The 23,605-nt window shown below is 43.8% G+C and overlaps 1 protein-coding gene across 1 annotated transcript in view; it reads right to left on the bottom strand.

Annotated features, from left to right (window-relative positions):
- Positions 1–6,407: 6,407 nt before the first annotated feature.
- The window catches only part of ikzf1 (IKAROS family zinc finger 1 (Ikaros)), a 22,230-nt gene continuing 5,032 nt past the window's right edge, over positions 6,408–23,605 (bottom strand). The window contains 7 exon segments of the mRNA XM_084321423.1: positions 6,408–8,306; positions 8,849–8,983; positions 9,633–9,758; positions 10,273–10,440; positions 13,135–13,410; positions 22,907–23,020; positions 23,215–23,271. Coding sequence (XP_084177549.1) covers positions 7,600–8,306; positions 8,849–8,983; positions 9,633–9,758; positions 10,273–10,440; positions 13,135–13,410; positions 22,907–23,020; positions 23,215–23,271 — 1,583 coding nt within the window. The 3' untranslated portion in view covers positions 6,408–7,599.

The raw sequence follows: 23,605 nt of genomic DNA, 5'->3' as shown, positions 1-23,605 counted from the left end.
AGCCCCGGCGCGACCAGAACCAAGTCCCGCGTTCCCGACGTACCCGCCCCAACAGCTGAGCTATCAGGTGTAAGGGGGGAAATGCGTACAGAATCCCGAACGGCCACGGAATCGGTCCCAGACCTGCCCGACTATGTCTGGACGTAGTCCCCACTCGTCAGGGTGAGGACCGCCCCGCGACATCACACCTGCACCCACATTCTCCCTGCCGGGGATGTGGAAAGCCCTCAGGCAGAGCAGATGGAGAACGCCCATAGCCAGAGCCCGACCGCCGCCCGGTGCAGACGGGGGGAGCGCACTCCTCCCTGTCTGACAATATACGACGCTGACGTCGTGTTGTCCGTCCTGACCAAAAGATGCTTGCCCACCACAAGGTGGTCGAGCCGTTTGAGGACCAGAAGGACTGCCTTCAATTCCAACACATTGAATGTAGCGCAGACCGGGCAGCATGGCCTTGCCAGCTTCCCCCTACTGCGTTTGCCCAACACGGCCCCCCCCCCATCCCATGAGGGAGGCGTCAGTGAAGACCGTGACGTGTGACAGCCTGCTGCCCACGGGGACCCCGCAGGTGAGGGCACCAGACCCTCCCCAGAAGACGAGGTCCCCCAGTACTGACATGGGAACCTTCAGCCGCTTCCACATGTCTCACACCGGATCCATTTCCATACTGGAAAAAACCACCTCTGTATCCTTCTCATGAAGAGGAGGCCAAGAGGGACCCCAGCAGCAGGCGCATCACGGACAGTGCCGTAACCGTCCTAGGACGGAACCTCCCGAGCGCGCCGAGAACCAACCACTCGCCGCCGCTCCGAGAGGGATGCCCATATAGACCTTGAGCTTAGAAAAAGCCCAAGTACTCCACCCGTTGACTGGGAAGAGGCGAATTCTACTTCCAGTCTACAGCAAAACCCAGGCTGGTGAGACACCACCTGCCTGGTATGAGACCTGGCGATCTACCCTGACCGGCCAAGGACCAGAACGTCGTCCAGGGCAGAATACAACTCGTAACCCCCAACGACGCAGAGGCCCCAGCGCGGTCTCCATGCACTTGGTGAAGATGCGGGGAGCCAGAGAGTAGCCGAACGGCAGCCTCTGGTATCCTTACGCTAAGCCCTGCAAAGGAAGCATAGGTAAGCCCTAGGATGGAAAATCGGGATGCGAATACGCATCCTACAGGTCTATGGAGGTGAACCAGTCCCCCACCTGACAGCGTCTAACAGGTGGGAGACGGTCAACATTCTGAACCTTCCATGGGACAGGTCCAGTATGGGTCTGACACCCCCCCCCCCCCCCCCCCCCCCGATTTCTCGGGCACCAGAGAATACCGGGAGGAAATGCCACGCATTGCGTCATCCTTTGGGACCACGACGATGGCTTGCTTCGCCAACAGAGATTGGATCTCGTCGGCCAGAGCTGTCACTGCTGTTGACCCTGACAATAGGGTCTGTACCAAACCTGAAAACGGAGGGTGGGGTTGTGCAAACTGCAACACAAGTCCCCGCCTCAGCGTTCTCTCCATCCACCTCGACATATGGCACTGCTGTAGCCATATGTAATGATAATCCCAAGCGCACCCGCCGCCACTTGGCGCTGGTCCGCCAGGAACCATAGATAGGCGGCCCGGTCCCACCCGCTGTGCGTTGCCAACCCTGGACTCGCCAAACGCGCGAGCAGGGCGTCTCGTGGAGCTGGGATATCGCACCCTGACACTACCAACGAGGCAATCTCACCCAAGGGGGGACCCAGACAGAAAGGGCCGGTTTGATATGGGGGAAGCTGACATCACACTGGGTGACAAAAGCTCCCCCACTGAACACCTCCCCGGCATGGATCGCTGAGGAACTGTTCCATAGCTGGACATGCAAGGCGTGAGGTCCCCACACTGCCCGATAGGGTGGGTTCCTACACACCGTAGCCCTGCAGTGATATTACTACCACCCAAATCACGCGCGCCTGCCTGACCACCACCGGTCTTCCGGCCGTGGGAGGCACTAACGTGATACCCGGCCTGGTGAGGGCGGGGCTGGGGAAACTCGCGCTGCGACCCCCTGGGCCTCGAGTTCCCCCACTGACAACCTTCGTCGTTGACAGACACAACACCAGGCTCACCAAACACAGACGCAGAACGTGTGGTGTGGGAGCCGCTTGACAGCACAGCATTCTCACGGACAGACCCAGGCCTAGCCAGCAACTGGGTATCAGCCCCTGTCCCCCATGAGAAGCGAAACGTGGGGCCGCTCGTGCTTCACTGAAGGCACACGGCCCGCAGCCAAAGGGAACAAATCAGAGCCCGTATCCCGCTGGTGTTGGGGGGGGGGAGTGACCGGAGAGCGAGCTAGACACAGCTAGACGGCAACGTTTTTTTAGGGCGTGCTCATCTAATGTAGCCGATCCCTCGGCCGCCAAGGCTGTCGGCCTTGTGATCACCTGTTGTCTTTGTGTCCAGGGTACCTCAGGCGGGGGAAACATGGCCGCTGGTTGGGGGCCTCACCACAGCCGCTGGCGAGGCCGCGCCCTCACCTCTGGCTGCGCGGTGTGGGGCCTAGGTCAAATACCACCTGCGCTCCTGCGGAAAGACCAAAGTCCCTCTGCGGAGAGGGGAGCCCTGAGGAGGGAAAAACGTTCTCTCCTCCTCAAGGGGAGACTGATCCAACCAAAGATGTCTGTAAACAAGCGTTGACAGCATCCTAGCCCTCCCTGCGGTTATAGCTTGCGGCTAGGTCAAAAGCTAATAACCTCAAAACCTTGCGCGATGTTTCGACGTCGGCTGGCCCTAAGGCCCCACCACCCGACACCATTTTTTACAGAAAAAACAGCAATTCGAACAATGTTGCTAGTCGCTGCTAATTCTATACCACGGCGGTATAGGCTTTAACAGCCCACCAGCCACCTGCCGGGCCGACTCGCCTCATCCCGTCGGCCGGGCGGGACACCGTTCCACCATGTCAGAGGCAAAGGACTGATGCCACCTGCTTCACAAGCACGGAGCACCAGTGGTGGCTGCAGACAAAAGACTACTACTAGTGAATCACTGCCTCACTAGTAGGCATGCAGCAACCTCCACTGTGGTGTGCACCCATGAATGAATAAATGAACGAAAACTCCACTAACACACTGCAGAATGGGCTAGCCCATACACACAAATGTTAAGGGGATGCAGACCAGAGAAACACCAGTCCCGCACACAATTCATAGATTCACAAAAAGCACACCAGCCCTGAGCCTCAGCCCATCCACCCATGAAAATGGTAAACAAGCCCCTGTTAAACCCCCAACATTAGACACCGATTGACCGTCAGCATGAATGGTTAAGAGGAGGGAAGACCTTTTAGTAAAGACAGCCCTCGGCAGGGAACAAAGAACGGAGACCCAGCATTGTAGCATTAGCATTAGCCGCGCGCACTAGGATAGTTGGGAAAACACCCAAAACAGAGTCATGACGACCATGTTTTCCCAAATATCCTGCCCCTCGCGCCAATACATCACACAGCTGTCTCACGGGACAACCAGCAGTATTACCAGTGTTGGGAAAGTTCACTTTCTACATGAACTAGTTCAGTTCACAGTTCACAATTTTTAAAATGAACTAGTTCAGTTCATAGTTCATAATTAAAAATGTTGAACTAAAGTTCATGGTTTCAAAAATGAACTAATTTAGTTATTTTTAGTTCTTTTTTGAAAATAATTTTTTTTATAGAGATTTTTCACGTACAGTTACTTACATTACAAAAACACACATTGGGACAAGGGGGGGGGGGGGTCCTCCAGTTCATCTCTATGCCATCATCCACACCATAAGCAAGCAAAAACAAAACAAAAATAAAAACAAGCAAAAAGGAAAGCAAACCAAGACAGGCACTGTACAGTATTGCACTTGCCTCGAGCCCATTCACATGTAGACATATATTTATTTTTTCCTATCCTAGGTCTGTCCATACAATGGGGCACTGGGCCTTTAGAAGGATCCGAGTAATTTCAGCAGGAAAAGAGGCGTTGTTGCCTCTATGCATTGCACAGTGTCTTTCATGGGGTAGCACACCGAAGATCTCTCTATACCACATTTGTAAAAATGGAGGCTTATCCTTAATCCAGTTTATCAGAATGCATTTCCGGGCTGAAAGTAGAAGTTTATCAAATAGTTTGAATTGTAAAGGGTGTCACCCCTCCTACCCCCCCCCCCCCCCCCCCCCCCAACCACCTCCAATGTACAGTCCCCCCCCCACCCCACCTACCCAACCTCCTCCAATGTACTCTTTTTGTATCACAAACAGTACTGTATTTGCAAATCTGGTATGTCATAAATGTATAGATGTAGCAGTAGTAGTACTGTCTATCTGTATGTCATGTATGTCATACTGTATATGTCCTGATGAATTGAAAATGGCGGGCCCTGATACAGTACAGCTCAATACATACAATTGTTAAGGGGATGCAGACCAGAGAAAGACTTTCGTCTTGTTTAAATCAGGGTCCCCCATTTTCAATTCATCATAACATATATGACTGAGCTGTACTATACTATACTGTACCCATTCTGCAATATGTTAATAAAGTGTTCAATCAATCAATCAATCACTTGGCCCCAGAACCTGGATAAACACTTAAGTAGTGATAGACTGTAGGTACCCAGGTCTGTTTGACATTTCGAACATAAAGGAGATATTGAACGGCCCATTTTGTTAGTTCTTTTTTCAATATGTTGCTGCGAGCTATTATTTGTAAAAAATATTGAACCACAGACAGCAATCGGAATACTGGCATTTCCATAACACTTTGCCGCTGCGCATTCAGTCCACACTAGTAGCAGCTGCAGCTTTCATCTCTACAGTATATTTTCAAAAACATGAGGAACAACTTTGCTTGAATTGTCTTTATTACGAAAAATAAAAAAGGACGTTTGCTTATTCTCAATGTGCCGTTTAAGCTTAAGGTTTGCTGTCGACTTCGTCGATGTGCGGACTTGCTTCTTCAAACCGGGTGGACAGTTTACAGACAAACGTTAGATTCTTTCCGTCTGAGTCAGTACTGACTTTAACGTTAAACTCTTTTAAATGCTCAAACGCATTATAATTATATTAATTATAATTAGAGGAGGTAGAGTTCTCTGAGCGAGCGCTGCTCTCGACCTGCTGCTGCGCAGCTCTCGGGTTCTGCTCTGTTGTTGTGATGAGTCTGATGACGTAGCAGGGGGTGACAGGCGCGTTGCCAGATCGGTTGGTTTTCCACATCATTTTTAAGCCTGTTTACAGTGTGTTTTAACTGGGTTTTCGGCTGAAATGCATTATGAAATCTGGCCCATCTTTGAACGCCGTTATAACAGTGTGCTGAGAATGAACGCACTTTTGAACTCCGTTACACAGCGCTGAGAATGAACGCTTTCTCAATTACGTTCATTTAGCGGATATACAGTACGTTCAGTTCACGTTCGCCCAAAATACGAACGCGTTCATGAACGATCGTTCATTGAACGCGTTCAGGTACATCACTGAGTATTACTTATGCTAGTATCAATGCCTGACAACGCAGGCCTACCTGTGCGCGACGTAGCTCGACTGCTAACCGTTGCGCGATGTCCCTCGATCCGCTGTCACGAGATGAGGAACCCCAGGACAGGCCCGATACGCTGTTAGGATGTGCCGAGAACATTCCAGGGGCTGGTGAACCTCCGGCGAAAACCCAACATTGTGTAATTTCTCCCTGCGTTTCATAACAACTAGTTCATGAAGTGCACTGCAACGTCCGTGTTGGAAACAAAAAAAGAGGAAGGTAGAGTGTGACCATGTCCGGCGTCTTATAGCAGGACGCGGGGGCGTGGCCTGGTCATGTGCATGTGAGTGCAATTGTTTGTTCGTGAGCACAGTAGGTGCTAGGAGATAAGAGATATCTCATAATGGCAAAGAGCGAGACGCGATGGCCAGTATGATATATAACAGATAAAAAATATGCGATTAATCAGATTAAATATTTCAATCGATTGACAGCCTTAATGGAAATACATTAAACAATGCATACAATTCCTCTATAGAAGTAAACTGAAATCCAGTTACATCCGTACATCTGATTAGCATTATTACTCAGTAATACTCATTTATATATATACTCCAGTTTAATCACCTGTACATTGTACTATCGCACTTTACTGTTACATTTGCACTGTGGTTAGATGCCAAACTTCCTTTCATTACTGTACTTGTGCTGTATAATGACAATACATTTGAATCTAATCTAATGTTCATGTAACGTGATAAAAGCAATGTCTCGTTTTTGGGTGTAAATATATATGCTATCTTATTATATCACACTTACATGATGAACACTTTCTGTGTATATGTAAAATATATTTTATTGATATTTTGCAAGCATAAAATGGCTCATTCAGTAAGTAACACAATTATCTGCCATCAGGTGAAAACAAGGAGAACATATATATTTTATTTTGGTAAAAACAAACAGCTTCCAGCATTGCAACAACAGTCATGTTCGAGCCTATAGATCATCTCGCACTTACATGGTGAACAACACAGATTAGCACTCTTTGTGTGTATGTAAAATATCCTTTATTGATATTGTAAGCAATACAATTCTCTGCCATCAGGTAAAAAAAAACAAGGAACAAGAAAACATATAATTTGACTAACAAACATAGCTTCCAGCAGCAGTCATGTTTTAATCAAACTCAAATTAATTTAATACAGTTGGACAATAATGGTGCAGTTTTTATAACTATTCTCAAGACAAACATAAAACATTGTAATAAATACAAAAAGACAGGCATTTCTGTTATAAATAATGAGTTGTTAAAATTAGAACAACAATTTAAAACTGTGAGAAAATGAAAACTAAATAGGTTTAGGCCATTGATTGTTATAATTGTACTAATTGTATTCCATATCCAATAGTATTTGCCTGCGCTGCAAGCATTTTGGAGAATTTCTTTCTTTAAATGTTTATTTTCTTTATTATAATTTTCTTTTTGCATTTCAAACAATTCAATGTATAGATACTGCAATGTAGAGATGGTAAGAGTCTTGTCTTTATTTAACTAGAAAACACACTTTTGCTGTCTGGATATCAAAAGAAACAGGCATATACTGTACAGTATATACACTTTATACAGGTGCTCAATTTAAATAAACAACATAAAACTTACAATGTGGCACACAATACTACCGAGGCACTGGAATTCTGTCGCTGCTTTCTCTTCACTTAACCATAATCCTTTTCTTTTACCAACAAAAAAAAGAATGTAGATGTTTTCCTCCTGAACATGGTATATTAAATAAAAATAAATTAGTTTTGTTATTTTTATATGTTCATCAAACATGCCTTTTTTTCTTTGTATAAAAAAATCACCATTTCAAAGATCAACTATGTATTTTACAATATGCATTTATATAAATGTACCAAATGTGTGCATCCGAGAGAGAGAGAGAGAGAGAGAGAGAGAGAGAGTGAGTGTGTGTGTGTGTGTGTGTGTGTGTGTGTGTGTGCGCGTGTGCAAGTGTGTCTGTCTGTCTGTCTGTCTGTGTATGCATGTATGTCTGTTTGCTTTCCTCTGTGCATCCATCTGTCTGTGAGTAAGGAGGGGTGACTGTGTCCTCAGTAGCGGTGCTCCCCCCGCGTCATGTGAGAGGAGAACTCATAGCGGTCCTGGCTGCGGTGGCCACAGAGGTTGCACTCGAAGGGGTCCCTGAAGCCGTGGCAGCCCATGTGAATGGTGTACATGACGTGGTCCAGGAACAGAACGCGACAGTGTTCGCACCGGTACGCCCTCACCTGCTCCCCGTCCCCGGTTACCACCTTGAAGCCCTCGGAGGCCATCTCCATGCTGACCCGGAGGGCCTCGTACTGCCTCTGCTGCTCCTCCTTCACCAGGGATGGCACGCCGTTTCGCACCCCCGAGGTGATGTGGTTGGTCAGGTAAATGAGACCGGAGGACGAGCCCCCAGACGGCCGCTCCTCGTTGCTCTCTGTGTCTGTGGAGTCGTGGCCGCTGTGGCTCGGGGAGCCGTCCTTCTCGCTGGCCGACTTGGACTTGGAGAGCAGCAGGAGGTTCTCGGCCGCGTTGTCCTTGGCCGAGAGGCTGTGGCCGGGCCCCACGTGGCCGTCGGACAGGGGCTTGTGGAGAGGGAACATGGAGCCGAGGGCCACGTCCGAGGAGGAGGCCGGGGAGGTCTGCACCAGAGGCCGCAGAGACTCGGCACCGAGGTAACTGATGGCGCTGTTGATGGCCTGGTCGATAACATGGGGCTGGATGAGCCCCCCTGCCCCTCCCTCGAAGGAGAGATCCGAAAGACGTTTCTCACCTGAGGGCCAGAGAGAGATGGGATATGAAGGTCACACTCAACTCAAACTTCTGAAGTGACTTTCTCAATTTGATGTGATACCCGTTATCCTGTATGGTTGAGCCATAACCATAATATTACTTATTGTTATTGGCAACTACTTATGTAATATGTTGTAATATTTGCAATATCCCTAACCCTAACTTAAAAAGAGGGGGGGAAATGGTTAGTTATATCCTCAAATTAATTTATATTTGATCTATAGGGTTAATGTAATTCAATTGAAGCTATTCATTTTAATTGCCTTTTTTTATTGAAATTATCATATAAAACAATCTAAAGAAGCAGTTGCAGGCATAAATGGAGATGAGGTTGATCTGTATTAATAGGCTGTTTTATTACTTCACTGCATGCATTCTGCAGACCCAGGGAGGAGAATGCACATCCGTAAAACACATTTCATAGGTTCACCATCATAGTTTCACAGGATCAATTGCACTTCAATTTCAGCTAAGCAAACAACAGTCTTGGATATATACAAAAGGAAGCAGACTTCAACCTACCCACAAACTTCTGTGGCATAGTGCTCTTACGTTTGGCTACATTATTAGCTAGTCTGTCTAGCACCAAAGCTCTGTCAGATCCCATCTGGCTTAAGTCTTCCCTCTGCTCACTGTGGTTGCTTTCTTCCTTTACTACTGGAAAGCAAGACAAAAAGGTAGATTTCAGAGTCATGTTGAATTTTTGTCGGTTCAAAATAATGAACTCCCGCCCTTCATCTTCTAGATGATAACGCATGGCTGATAGTGCTCTTCTCACAGAGCAGTAGCGGGCTGCTCTCCTATGTGCAGCTCATAAATGTAAAGAATATCTGCTGATAGAGCATCAATGTATCTCCCAGGTTTGACCTTGACCTTTCATAGCACACATCACACCAGCGCTCGGCAGAAAGTATCTGTCAGTATTTAATTACAGCCTGGCCTATGACTAATTAATTCATTTAATTTAGTATGCAAGAGTACATTCTGGACATGACAATTAACATTTTTAGAACAGAAAAGTTGAGAACAATGAAAATCACCCGTCATTTTTGTAAGTACTCAGAATTATTTGAGAGGTTCTGTATGAGCAAGTGCTCATATAAAAAACAGAAAATAAAGATTATATATATATATTTACTCTATAGATAAAGTGACATGAATTTAGTCTGACCTGTTGAAGCCTTTTTTAATTGCAACATTGTCGACTGGGTGCACTGATGTCGCACGCATAGCGAGTCCTGCGTTGAGTCTAAAGTAGGTCATCAGTGTAGGTGGTGGTGAGACGTGTGTCCTGAGAGGAACCAACCTGTGTAGATGGGGTTCTGCAGACCCATGCACTGGAGGTAGTTGTGACACCGCTCCTTGTGCTCCTCCAGAGAGCTCCGCTGCTTGTAGCTCCGCCCACAGTAAGCACACTTGTGAGGTTTTCCAACTACAATGCAACAAACACACTCAGTGAGAAGAGCAGTGATGTGCAATGAAAAGACTAGTATCAACATTGAGTTACCGATACTATATATATATATATATACACTGTATATATACAGTAACAGCCCTCTTATTAAGTATCATTGTTTCGAGATGTAAAATTGCTATGTATATGTGTGAGAGTATACTATAGTGACGAACCTACAACTTCATCAACAAGAAACCTCTGGAATACATAGTGGCTTTATGCTTAGCTTGAAGACAATAAAACCTATTAAATAGTACAATATTTTAGTTTGCGAGAAAAATTCCGTTACCCTAATTGCCCCCTAAACTCAACCTCTTGATGAAACTCAAGATGAAAAAAGTGGGCTCATTGTCCTACAAGACACGTCGACACGCTGGATGATGGAGGAACTCGGCACCGGGGGAGTCTTTCACAGCGGAGTGTGAAACTTTAATGCAAAACACTTCAGGCTTTATCTACAGCCCGTCTCCTGGACAGAGTGCGTGCTCACCGGAATGGGTGCGTAGGTGACCGGTGAGGGCGTCTCTCCTGCGACAGGCGTAGCTGCAAAGGTGACACTTGAAGGGCTTCTCCCCCGAGTGGAGCTTGATGTGGCGCAGCAGGTTCCCCTTCTGGGTGAACGAGGCTCCACACTGGCTGCACTGGAACGGACGTTCTCCTAAACACAAGATCAAGACACACACACACACACACACACACACACACACACACACACACACACACAATTCATTGTAGAGGAGCAGATGCAATGCATAGAAATATATCTAAATGCTATTAGAACTATTGGGTCAAAATGAAGGCCCTTAAACAGAGTTATTGGTCTATTTAATGTCAAAAATAAGTTGTGCATAAAAATAATTTGCATAATGTGCAATTAATTGCTTATTGCAATAATGAATAATAATGTCCTTTGGGGTAGGGGCAGGAAATATCGAAGTTTGTATTACCCTGCCTCGTTTACTTAAGAAAGTATACCGTAGAACAAAGAGATACACATGCTTTTCTTTTTGGAACCCAAAACACCAAATATATTTTGCTGTATTAAATAGTACAATATCTTTGTTGCGAGAAGAATTTACCCTGATTTCCCCCTAAACTCAACCTCTTAGCCCCTCTGCCGACTGACAGCAACAGCTCAAAGCCTTGGTCTTAATTCTATATGTGGGATGCAAAAAAAAGAGGGGCGGAAAGTGGGGTCACTGTACTACAAGACTCTCAGGCGCGGTGACACGCTGGATGATGGAGGAACTCAGGGGCCCCCGGGCCAATCAAACAGCACCGGGGGAGTCTTTCACAGCAGAGTGACACACCGTCTCCCCGTGCCGACCCCCCCCCCCCCCTCCTCCTCTCCCCTCCCTTCCCCCCCTCCCCTCCCTTCCCCCCTCCGCCACGCTGAGCTTATAGCGATCTGATCGAACAAGAGCCTCTCAGACTCAGCCTGCCAGTTCCGTGATGCTCCATTGCCTGGGTCAATTTGATCTGAAAATCTCATTTTTCCCTCTTCTTCGTCGCTAAAATAAGAGCGGCGCATCACAATGCAAATTCAGCCTCATTTGAATAAAGCGAAGGAAACACTTTGTGTTGAAAGCCAGTCTTCCTGATCAGCGCCTCTGGAATAAACCAATATACAGCCTCGCCCGAGTGTTGTGGCATTCTGTGTGAACGTTTTAATGTGGCTTTCTTTCTCTCTTTTTCTATAAAATAAGAGTCACCACCAGTGAAGCAGCAAAAATATATAAAAAAGGAAACTCATTAAAAATGCATTTCAGGAGCAAAGACGACCCACAGAATATTTTCTATTTAAATAGGAGGCACTTCATTATATCTTTTATTATACATTCTTTTGCATTTACATTAGTCTAGTGTTCCTTTCTTCCATTTTGGGTTTCATTAGTTTATAAAGCTTGGCAGTTAAGTGCCTTTTTCAAAAGTGTTCCCCACCACTGGTTTGTGGCTCATTACAATAGAATATCAATTTAGAAATTTGAAAAACTTTTAATAGTCTGGTAATTATGGCAGTTTTGTGGAGATTCCATTTAATTGCTGCAGATATCCTGTTTCTCAAACCAATGGCATGTTTTGGGACTAAATGTGTCTATTTTTTTTATTATCTTATCACACAACAAATTGATCCGCTATTATATATACTGTTGCTTGTCACATGTGATCGTTCTGAATAATTTCGAGAACAATAATAATTCTGAATGGCATTCTCAAAGATTATTTCACGCACCATAGAGGAGTGTTTATATGAAGCCAATACAACTAGTGCTCAATGAGACCGCCCAATTAACTAGCCTTTCTACCTGAACCCGCAGTTTATTGAGAAATTCTACAGTTTAGTTTTAATATGAATTCATCACAACTGGTATATTTAAGATATATTATGGATTTGAAACATTTTAAGAGAAGACTGTTAGATAAGCATGTAATACTAAACATTTCTACTTTAATGCAAAATGTCAACTTTGGTATATACTGTATGTAAGGATACATTTCTTTGGGAATAAGACAATAGCAAACAACTTGCACTACAAACAGTGAGAGCACAATACAAACTGCTGCTACTGCCTAAAGGGGAGGGGCCACAACAGACATCCAGAATCTCGCACCTCTAACTCTTTTTGCAACAGGAAGCAACGGGTTCATGGGAAATGTAATCTTGATTTTGAGAAAAGCTACCATTCACAATATTGAATCACCCCAGAGGCTATTGACTTCCTTAGGACTGGTCTCATATATAACAGGCTATGAAAATAAATGTTATAATAACTTGTAAAAAAGAAATAAAGAAAAAATTATGAGTACAAGCTTTACAGGAAAATACCGACGTTACAGAGTTTCTTTTTGTCCGTCTCCAGTAGCTAACAATGACTCCAACTATCCCCAACAACAAAATGCATCTAAAACATGTTCCAGAGACTTACAGTAAACTATTGACCGTAAGTTATTTATCATGTGTTAAATGACCCCTCAGAATCAATTTCAGAGAGAATTGGAGATCGCACCTCCTGCCACCTCTCTCCACTTGAACAACTTCTTTGTAAACAAGGAAAAGGAAGTCATGTAAATAAGGAAGTTCATCACCACATAATGAAAGGTGTCCAACGAAGTTTTAGCCATGATGGAATTACGAGCTGACGTCTCTCGACGACTTTTGAACATACATTTGAACTGTGTTGCTGCCAGCGGCGGTCGCAAAGGAAAGCACCACCTGCAAACACTCCTCGTACAACAGGCTAACATGACGCGACGGGGCTAAGACTTCACAACGCCGGCATTTTCCTCCAAGACTCTACCCAGCTGACAGTGAAAATGGGTGTAAAGGTGATGAATGTCACAGATGGCTTACCAGTGTGGCTTCGCTTGTGCACCATCAGCACATTTGGGCCAATGCAAACTATCCCACAGATATCACACTTGAGCTTCCCGTTGGGCAGGCGGATGCCCCCGGCCGTCGAGAAGGCCTTGGCGTCGGGGCCTCCCTGGGAGCCGCTCACTTTGGCCCCCGAGGCATCGAGCATGACGCGCAAGTCTTCCGCACACTCCTCCTCCTCCTCCTCGCCATTCATCTCACAGGAGAGACCATTCTCCTCATCACTGCGAGCCTCAACTTTAATGTTACAGGCTGGAAGAGAGGGCAGGGGGCCACTGTTTAGAACACGAGCATGTGGTTCTGGATAGAATATGATACTGTATGTAGATGATGTGTTGTCACATTCCAATTAGGGGTTTAGGGAGAACGATTGTTGGTGTATCTTTCTATTTGCTGGTTTATTGTCAGAGTCAAGTTATAGGAGTTACAAGTGGAATCATCAGCTATAACGCTAAACATTAAGAAATTCACATGATGACATTTGCAATGGGTTCACTTTGAGCACGAATAGCCTAATAGATACTAATCACCATTATCAGCGTCATACTATTCTTTTATCTTCAATGTATTGGAATTATTATGGTAGTCTGAATGTACTTGCATTACAGTTACCTACATTCATTACGGTTACCTACATTAGCTAGTAATATGATACTGGTAAAACAACAATATTATTATGGCTTTGGAATGACAACTATATGCTGATAGTTTACACAACATCATAACAGTCTATGATGGCCTTAAAAAAACAATAATCCTCACTACAACACTGGATAGTGATATTATATCAAAAACGTTAAAAGTTTAATGTTAACTGACACATCATTACATTTACAGTTTTTACACTGAGCACTATCTAAATAAGTATCAATTACCAAACACACTGAATATCAAATAGTCTATATGCACATAAAGCTTGGCTTTGAAACTAATTTGACAAGTTGATATTGTTTTTTTCTATCGGAGAAAAACAAATGTTGTTAAGGATTTGTATGTGGAGAGCATCTCTCTGGGTTCAAGAGGAAATACACAGAGCATCTCACACCATTAACCCTTTCTGTGAAGCGAATGATAAACAGGAAACAGGAAACCATAGGGATGACAGCGCGGTGTGTATCAGACTAAAAGAGCACGATAAACACACACACACACACACAAAATAGTTATATTATAGACTCACACATACACACAAAAACACACACACTCTCTCTCTCTCTCTCTCTCTCTCTCTCTCTCTCACACACACACACACACACACAAAAGTACACACTCACGCATACATACACAAAAGCACATGCAGAGACACACACACACGCAAACACAATAAAAAACCCATCTAAATATTTGCAAAGACCACGCCAAAATGTTTCGCTAAAAACTTTATTTATTAATTTCCCTAATGGTTTTCATTCAAAAGTAACTCAAAAGTACTTTGAGTACTTTTTAAGCACGCTACTATTTTACTTGGTGCTTTGGGAATTCTCAGAGACCAGCACAAAATGAACAGTACCTTCACTTGAGTAGCCTAATATATTTCAGTCCTCTTTCCACCTCTTCAGTCATGAACGAGATGCAAAAAACTTTGAAAATGGACAAATTGATCCCCCTCACTACTTTTAAGGACTCATTTACATTTTAAGGAGTTGTTTACACACACACCTGCAACTGTCACCCAGCCTTTTAACTGTAATTTGACTGTTCTGCTTCATGTATTACATACCCTCTACCCCCCTCCCCCTCCACTTGCAAACTCTTGTTGTTTCAGGCGAAGTTTACGGTAACGTAACTCATCTCGCATGTCCCACAACTACTAGCCTGTGGTTTGCTTGTTGTGTTGGCAGCCTGATTTCCCCATTTCCCTACCTCTGTTTGTACAACCGAAGAGGAAGAAGAGGACATCATGAAACATAGGAATCTAAGGGAAAAGGGGAAGCTTCAGAAAGCAGGGCCTGTCTAACTGAAATACCAAGAATTATGGAGAAGTGACAGAAAGGGAAGAACAGACAGGGAATTGTAAAACCCTGTAACTGAAACAGCTTCTTGTTTGGCAGGAGGTTTGTTTTCACTCACGGACACTAAGAGGACATACAGGCTCGTCCTCCTCCCTTAATGAACGCTTGGCTCAGAGTATGGGTGAAAGGCGGGGGTCACACGGTGTTAATGCGGTCTTCTGCCGTTGTCTCATCGAACATTCACACAAACAGAAGTCATCCAACCTTGGATACTATCGATAAGATCCATTTACATCAGCCACTCCACAGCATTATAACACCGTTTTTAGTTGTCGTCCATCGCCTGTTCCCACTTCTTTATTTATTTACACAAACTTGTTGCTCTTTGCTGAGCATATCAAATAAGAGGAACACCAACCACAGGGTGTGTTCCAGAAATGGCAAAAAAATCATTAAAAACAGATGAAGGCCATGCTTCACAATATATCAAAACAAAATGTCACTGGGATTTTTCATTGAGAGAACAGCAGGCAGGAATTGGCATTACACTTTCATCCATCTCCATCAACAGGCCAAGCCGCTACAGAAACAAAATGTATGTATGAATAGAGATTCTAGCTGAGGCCTGAGGCCTTACCTAATGCTTATGAGTATCATTATTATATTTATGCTGATTGGTGGAGGTTGTATAATTAAAGTGAAAAATATTAAATAATAATAATAATAATAATAATAATAATAATAATAATAATAATAATAATAATAATAATAATAATAATAATAATAATAATAATAATAATAATAATAATAATAATAATAATAATAATAATAATAATAATAATAATAATAATAATAATAATAATAATAATAATAATAATAATAATAATAATAATAATAATAATAATAATAATAATAATAATAATAATAATAATAATAATACCTGACAGAATCGCAACCTTTTTCTGTATTGTATGAACAAAAAAAGTTTAAAAAAACCCATTGTAGACGTCATACCTACATATATTTCCAAAGAAAGTAAATATACCTAAATGTATTTAATCTCTTGGTTGATTGGACTGGAGATGTCAGTGGTGTGTATTGAGCCTGTAGTGGTGTTCCTCCCTCAGCAAGCTAAGCTGAACCAGGCAGCCCTGACCCCTGCGTGGCAGAGGGAACCAGCCCTGCAGGGATATGGGGAAGTCATGACTAAACTGGGAATATAGGAAGAAGAGCTTTTACTTTATATCATGTTTGGTCATGGTCGCACATCCTGACTTTACCCGTTTTGGGAAGCAAGAAACAAAAAGACACGTCTAAATGCCACGCTTTGAATGTAGATAAGATCTTAATTGATTATCTGAGTGCTGAGGAAAAATGACATGAATGTATCACAAGCACTTTGAAGCATACACTATGTAGTTTCTGTTGGGGACTTTGAACCTTGAAATAAAAGACATTCTACGGTATTATTTGAATGAACAAACTGTCCTCAGAGGAAATTGGTTCATCTGGAACACTGTTTGACGATAGAAAGCTACAGTTTCTTACAGTTGCACTGTGTTATTTACTATCTTCTAGGCTTACATTTGGTTCACACTGCCTCATTTTCAAATAATTGTCCCTAAATAATTGACCTATGTACCTTTTTTTTACCAATTGGAACTGAGGGGAAAGTGACACAGGGGCACAGTGCAGCTCTAATGTATACAGCAGCAAGACATAGGCGAGCTGCCCTGATCAGAGGTGGAGAATATGTAGGCAGTAAGGTAGCATGTACTGTATGTTAACCCTTTCACTACCACGCTACAGAAAATGAACCTTTCACTACCACACTACAGATGGTTGGTAGTGAAAGGGTTAACCAGGGGAGCTCCAGTAGCTCACCACGTACCGCAAGTGCTATTTCAGCGCCGTGGACAACCGTGCTCGTCACGGATCTGGGGCTGAGCGCGTTCGAATCCCGGACGGCAGCCGTGCCTTTCCCAGAGTGTCTTCCCCCCCATCTGAACCCTTTCAGCCTGCTTCTGTCGGTCGAACTTGACCAAGTATGAATGCGATGAAAAAGCGATAAACGCTAAAAGAACCAGCTGACTGGTCAAAGTTTTAAAAAAGAAAGGGTTAACCACCGTAAATGTCCAAACCCCCCCCCCCACCCCCTCCTAATGTACAATCTCCTCCCCATCATATGTATATACTCTGTCAGGATCTATGGGTAACACTGTATATTTGCATATCATATATGTCACAAATGTAACAGTACTATATACCTGTATGTCATGTATGTCCCTATGCCATAAATGTCATGCATGTTGAGTATGTCATAAATGTCACTATGAATTGAAAATGGGGGACCCTGATGTAAACAAGACAAACGTCTTTCTCTGTTCTGCATCCCCTTAACAATTGTATTGAGCCGTACTGTATTGTACCCATTCTGCAATCTGTTAAATAAAGTTTTCATTCATTCATTCATTCAACCTTCTGAGCCTTCTGTAGTGTGGTTGTGAAAGGGTTAACCCTTTGTCGTGTGGCAGTGAAAGGGTTAACCTTCTGTAGAGTGGTTGTGAAAGGGTTAACCATTTCTCGTGTGGCAGTGAAAGGGTTAAGCTTCTATATTGTCGCAGTGAAAGGGTTAACCCTTTGGTAATGGGGTAGTGAAAGGGTTAAAGCCACGGTGCCTGTTGGAGGTTCCTGTTGAAGGCTCTCGCTGCCTGGAAATAGCCCAGTGTGCAAAAGGCATTGGAACCACATGTGTTAAACCACACTGACGCCGCACTCCAACGTGACTCACGGTCGATAAGGAGAGCACCAGGAACAGACTGTGCTTTTCCCTCACGCTTATATTAAAATGTATTATTATTTAAAGAAGCATTTGCGTTTTTTAACAGCACCTTATGATTCAGTTAAAGCGGAAGAGAAACAGTCTCACCGAGATATTATAACATCAAAGTCGATTTGAATCCGTCTGTGACGTTTCTTTTCCATTTTAATTGACAGGGTGCAATATCTTTTGTCACAGTAAATACATTTAGGGAATGTACAAAAGAAATGTAGTGAGTGATGATATTCAATTTTATTTTGTGAAGAGTGAAGAGTGATTTGACCACTTCCTGGGTCTCTATTGAGGAGTGTATGGGTACAAACCTGTTTTAACAGCCAGAAAGTGAAGAGAAAATTCACTGCCTAGAACAAGTTGGCTTGTGAGGCATCTAATACGTTGAGGCTCCCAGACACAGTCCTCCCCACCTGTGTGTTTGCACTACAGGGCCCTGCACAGAACACCGTCCCGGGCGATAATTATAACTCTCTGATGCATTTGGGGGCTTATCATAGAGCCAGCGATGCATAGATATAACAGTCACTTCCCCCTCATCTCTCTCTCTTCCTCTGTCTATCTAGCTCTCTCCTCCGTTACACACATACTTACATACACACACATGTAGACAGACATTAAGCACATGTGTGCACACACGCACACACGCACACACGCACACACGCACACACGCACACACGCACACACGCACACACACACGCTAGACATACAAAATCACAAAACTACTGTTCAACCCACCCACCTTCCTACCCCTTCAAATATGCCTCTTCTTTTTCTTCTCAAATTTGGATATATATATATATATATATATATATATATATATATATATATATATATATATATATATATATATATATATATATATATATTATATATTTTTTATTTTTTTATAAATAGGATCACAGAATCTAGGGTGAACATTTCAAGCATTTAGTTAAAGCTGCTGTGGGTCTGATTAACTTGCAATAGAGCAGGTGATCCACGATCATGGTCAGATGCACACAAATATGTCCAATCGATTGGCTGTATTTGGTGGGCTAGCGGGAAGGTAGTGGTATCATATGAAACTACAGCTCGTCTTGAGGAACCCGGAGATACCAGCCATGGCGTGGTATATTTCCAGCTCACCGGGAAATGGGTTAAAGGGGCATTTCACCAAAAAACAATGGTGATTTATCTCACACATCCGAAAACTGCACAGCTGTTCTACAACAGCACACATCAATTTAGTTTGACAGTTATTTAGAGTAAAAGTCAAGCACATTTTCGTGAAATGGCATGTCCCTTGACCTCTCACCCTCAACAATACAATTTATGCTAGTCCATTCAGTCTTGGGCCAAGTATTGTGCATGAATTACAAAGATGCTATTTATACCTGCATGCATTCGGGGTGAGAGGTAAAGTGATGTACAGGAGGATTATATGTTTTGTTAACTAGCCTAATTGGAAGAGCTACATCGCTACCACTAAATAACTCTAAAGGACGTTGACATTTTGTTACGCCTCCCACTACGAGAATGCACTGGAGCTGAGTGACATCCTGAGCTGCAATGCTAAGCTATTGGCCCAGTGTGTAAATTCAAAATCTCCTGCCTTAGCAGAGAGAAGTCGTTATGGTAAGACGTTCAAGCCAAAGATAACCCATTCATTTTCCTCGAGAGACGAGAGCAGACGGATTTGCGACACTTCTAGGCTAAGTGTAAATTGTAGCGGCAGAGGAATACGAGAGTACAACTCACCTTGGACCTGATCACCTTAGCAAACACTACAAGTATTTGTAAGCCTTTGGACTATTAAACACCTTCAGAGCCTTCCTGGTGAAATATGACTGCCAATATTGCATAGGATGAGATAAGATATTCCTTTATTGATCCCCTTGGGGAAGAAGTCGTAGGTCTACATGTTGTGCTATGCTCTGTCAGCACAAGGTGCCTGTCTGGCAGCTCTGAAGCATGTTCAGCCTGGCAGATCTGCTCGGGTCCGTTCTACATAGCAAACACCAGACGTTTATCACTCTGTACCAACCATCACTAGCTGTACATGGCCTCGCGGCGATTGCGTCAAATCTGTCATTTGGACAGACCACTGAGGCATGCTGTAGAACCCCAGCACATGAGATAAATCCAAGCTTCTGCTGCGTAGTGACAATGCAATGCCAGCCAGGCAGTAAGCAGGGGACCATGGCATGGTGCTACCCAATCACAAGATTATCGCCACCCAGAATGTCGCCACAACTGTTTGCCAGAAACATAAAAATTATAGAAATTTGTGGCAAGAACATAGCATGTATGCAGACTGATCCTGAACCAGCCACGGGAAGCAAATTCACCAAATTACTCTAAAACGAATCACAAAGTAGGATTTATTATCTTACTGAAATGGCAAAATGATCATACATTTAGGCTTTTTTGGAATTATTGATTGTATATCGGACAGAGGTAAAAATTATTGTACATCTGGCAATCCTGACCATTGCTAAGCTAGTACTGGCCAATCTGCGCTCGAAGGCAGGACATTGCAAAGGTTGAATTGAGCATTGGAATGGCAATCAATAAACCATCACATAATGTGCCAAGCCCCTCCACACAAATATCACAATTTGAATAGACAAGATTCAAAACGTAATGGTTAATACACATTAATAGATTAAAGATCTAGATTGACAGTGTTGAGTGGCATCTCTAACGATTCCTTAGGGTCCCAGCTTTCTTATGGTGAGGCACTTAAATGTGGCACCTACTGCTGACCTTGAACCCCCCATTCCAGCGCCCCACAATTTAGGACTTAAGAGGTTTAAAAAATTGAAATAAAAACAAATTGCAAAATAAGCTGTTCTCATACCTTATTGTTGCTGTTCTGCATTGTTTTCATACACCATGCTTCTCTGCACTAGCCTCTCACATGAGTATCACTGACAACCGTGGCAGCCAATGAGGTACAGGCTTTTCCCTGACAACTTCCTTGACTGGCCGGAAGCCAGAGCCACACAGAACTTTCAGAATCCCTCAGTATTGGATTCAATGTTGGTTACTGAAACGGTTTCACATTACCCTACTCATCATTCGTGACAATCTTTTATGATTTTTCTTTGTTAGAATACTACAATTTAAATTAGAAGACATTATCTAATGCAGGTTTAACTTAACTTAACTATTCCCTAACTAGTTAATCCTCCCATTACACAAAAAATGCCTATGACATATTACTAGAGGAAGCCAGTTATAGAGAAAGCCTTGAGTGTGTTTATATGTACAATGAACCCTGGAAATAATAACTTATCCCCAGTCAAGACCACATGCTGACTGGCGCTTGAATTAGTATGTTGTCACAAAATGAACTAGATAGCGTAAATGGCACTGAGCATACTGGTTGTGGAGAACTCTGAGATCAAGTGTTGTGTTAGAGCTCAACTGTTGTTAAGACAGGGGGGTGTATGCGTAAGTATATGCATAACCTTTTGCGTGTGTATGTGTGTGGTGCGTGTGTGTGTGTGTGTGTGCGCACGTGTATGTATGTGTGTGTGTGTGTGTGTGTGTGTGTGCGTGCGTGCGTGCGTGTGTGTGTGTGTGTGTGTGTGTGTGTGTGTGTGTGTGTGTGTGTGTGTGTGTGTGTGTGTGTGTGTGCGCGCACACGCGTGTATGCAGGTGTGTGACCTATGTGGTGCAGTGATGCGCTGCGCTGATGTTAGCTTTGTTCCTGAACACTTTATCTCTCCAGGAGTGTTGAAACCGTCTGATGGCAAGTCACTCTTCTGAGGAAACATCCTATTTCAGTTTCCTCAGACACCTTATACTTCTGACTGTGTGTGCAGCTTCAACGCGCTTCTTCACAGACTATCTTTGTCATAATGAAAAACACTCAGAGAGAGAGAGAGAGAGAGAGGATGGTCAAGTTTTCACAAGCCAGTCTTAACCGATCTGCAAAGATTGCATGGAGTAATTTTCACAATGATGACCCACGGTGTCGTCGATCCACAATACAGTGTTTCTGAGCGAACTCACAAACTGATTTTCTCGTGCAGAGACTGTGTGCGTGTGTCAAGCAACATAACACATAATGACTGCATGATGTGCTGTATATCACGTCTGATTCCTCTTGCTGTCATGTAGAACACGGGAGCCTTTTTGACAGATAATAATTGTGCGAAAGCTCCCGTCTTAAACAATTCCTGGTGTCTGACATGCTGTGCGCCTACCACCCGTGTTCAGAGAGTTGAAAAATAAATTATATGGCAAAAGATGTGACCCCCCGTCCCCGCCCCAGTAGGCCTCATCCTTATTACTGTCATGATATTCCCTGGCTTAATGTTCACAAGCTCAAATCAAGGCCACATTAGCTATTCCTTAAGATTCGGCTTATCATTAACATGCCATGGATCAAAGATTTAATTTTTTTAACCTTTCCTGCCAATGACCTAAATGCATCTCTCTGCAGCTGTAAATTGATTTTTCCTTGGGATTTGAATCACAAAATACCCCCCACTTGATGTCCATAGGATTAAGTTATTGAGATATCCTAGAACATGTGCTTTAGTTTTGATATGACATTACCTTTAAAGCCACTTTATTCTGATGTTGGATTCTCTTTTTTGACAACATATATGTATTTTTTTTGTATTTATATGTTTCTTTCTTTCTTTGTTTTTATTCATTAATTTGTTTATTTTTGTCACTCCTAAATCCATTATTATATTATTATAGTATATATTATTATTATTACTCATCGCTGGTGCATGTGATCGAGGGCTACTCAAACCTCAAACTGGGAATTATTGGACCCACATGAATGAGTTTAGAATCTTCAATTATGCTATTTATTTATCTATATATATTTTTTTTTCTTTTTAATTAATTAATTAATTATCCGTGTATTTATTTATTCATAGATTTTTAAACTTGATATCAATTACTGGTGTTTAGCAGTGGAGGAGGGGGCAGTACATTGAGAGCTGCTGGACCATACCTTTGTCTCCCCGGTTATTCTGCTGGTGGGTGGAGCCAGCAGACAGGTCTTCTGGGACGGCCATGGCCTCCTCCGCCTCCTCGGACATGTCGTTGGCAGGGGGGCTGTCCCTGCCTGGTGGGGGGGGGGGGGGGGGGGTACACACCAGCAAACATCCATCATTCACCACATCTCCCATTCAGCAGAACCCAAATTACCTATGAGGTGACGATCCTGAGGCGCTATCGTTTTGGGGCTATTTTAACAGTATATATACTTTGTGGTCTCGAGGTTCAATCACACAGGCATCCGCTCTGTCCTTCTTTTACCTGCTGCCATCTGGGACATTTCCTGGGCCTCCTCTGTCTCCATTCGATGCAGGTACTCTAATGGGAGAGAGAGAGAGAGAGAGAGAGAGAGAGAGAGAGAGAGAGAGAGAGAGAGAGAGAGAGAGAGAGAGAGAGAGAGAGAGATGGAGATGTAGATGTGTTTAAGTTTAATCAAGAGCCGGCTGAGGGAACAACATTATAAAATGGCAAAGCAGGCTAAAGGGTGAGCGCTCTCTCTCCGCGTGGCTCCGCCACCCCCCCGCCCCCCCCGCCACCCCCCCCCCCCCCCCCCCCGCCACCCCCCCGCGACATCACTCCCGTCACAGCGGCAGACGCGCCACTGTCCCCACATTACATTACAAAGAATTACAGATGTGTTCATTACAGGTCT

This window comes from Notolepis coatsorum (assembly GCF_963971535.1).
Source record: "Notolepis coatsorum genome assembly, chromosome: 9".
Taxonomy (NCBI): domain Eukaryota; kingdom Metazoa; phylum Chordata; class Actinopteri; order Aulopiformes; family Paralepididae; genus Notolepis; species Notolepis coatsorum.
This window is presented reverse-complemented; position numbering and strand designations above follow the sequence as displayed.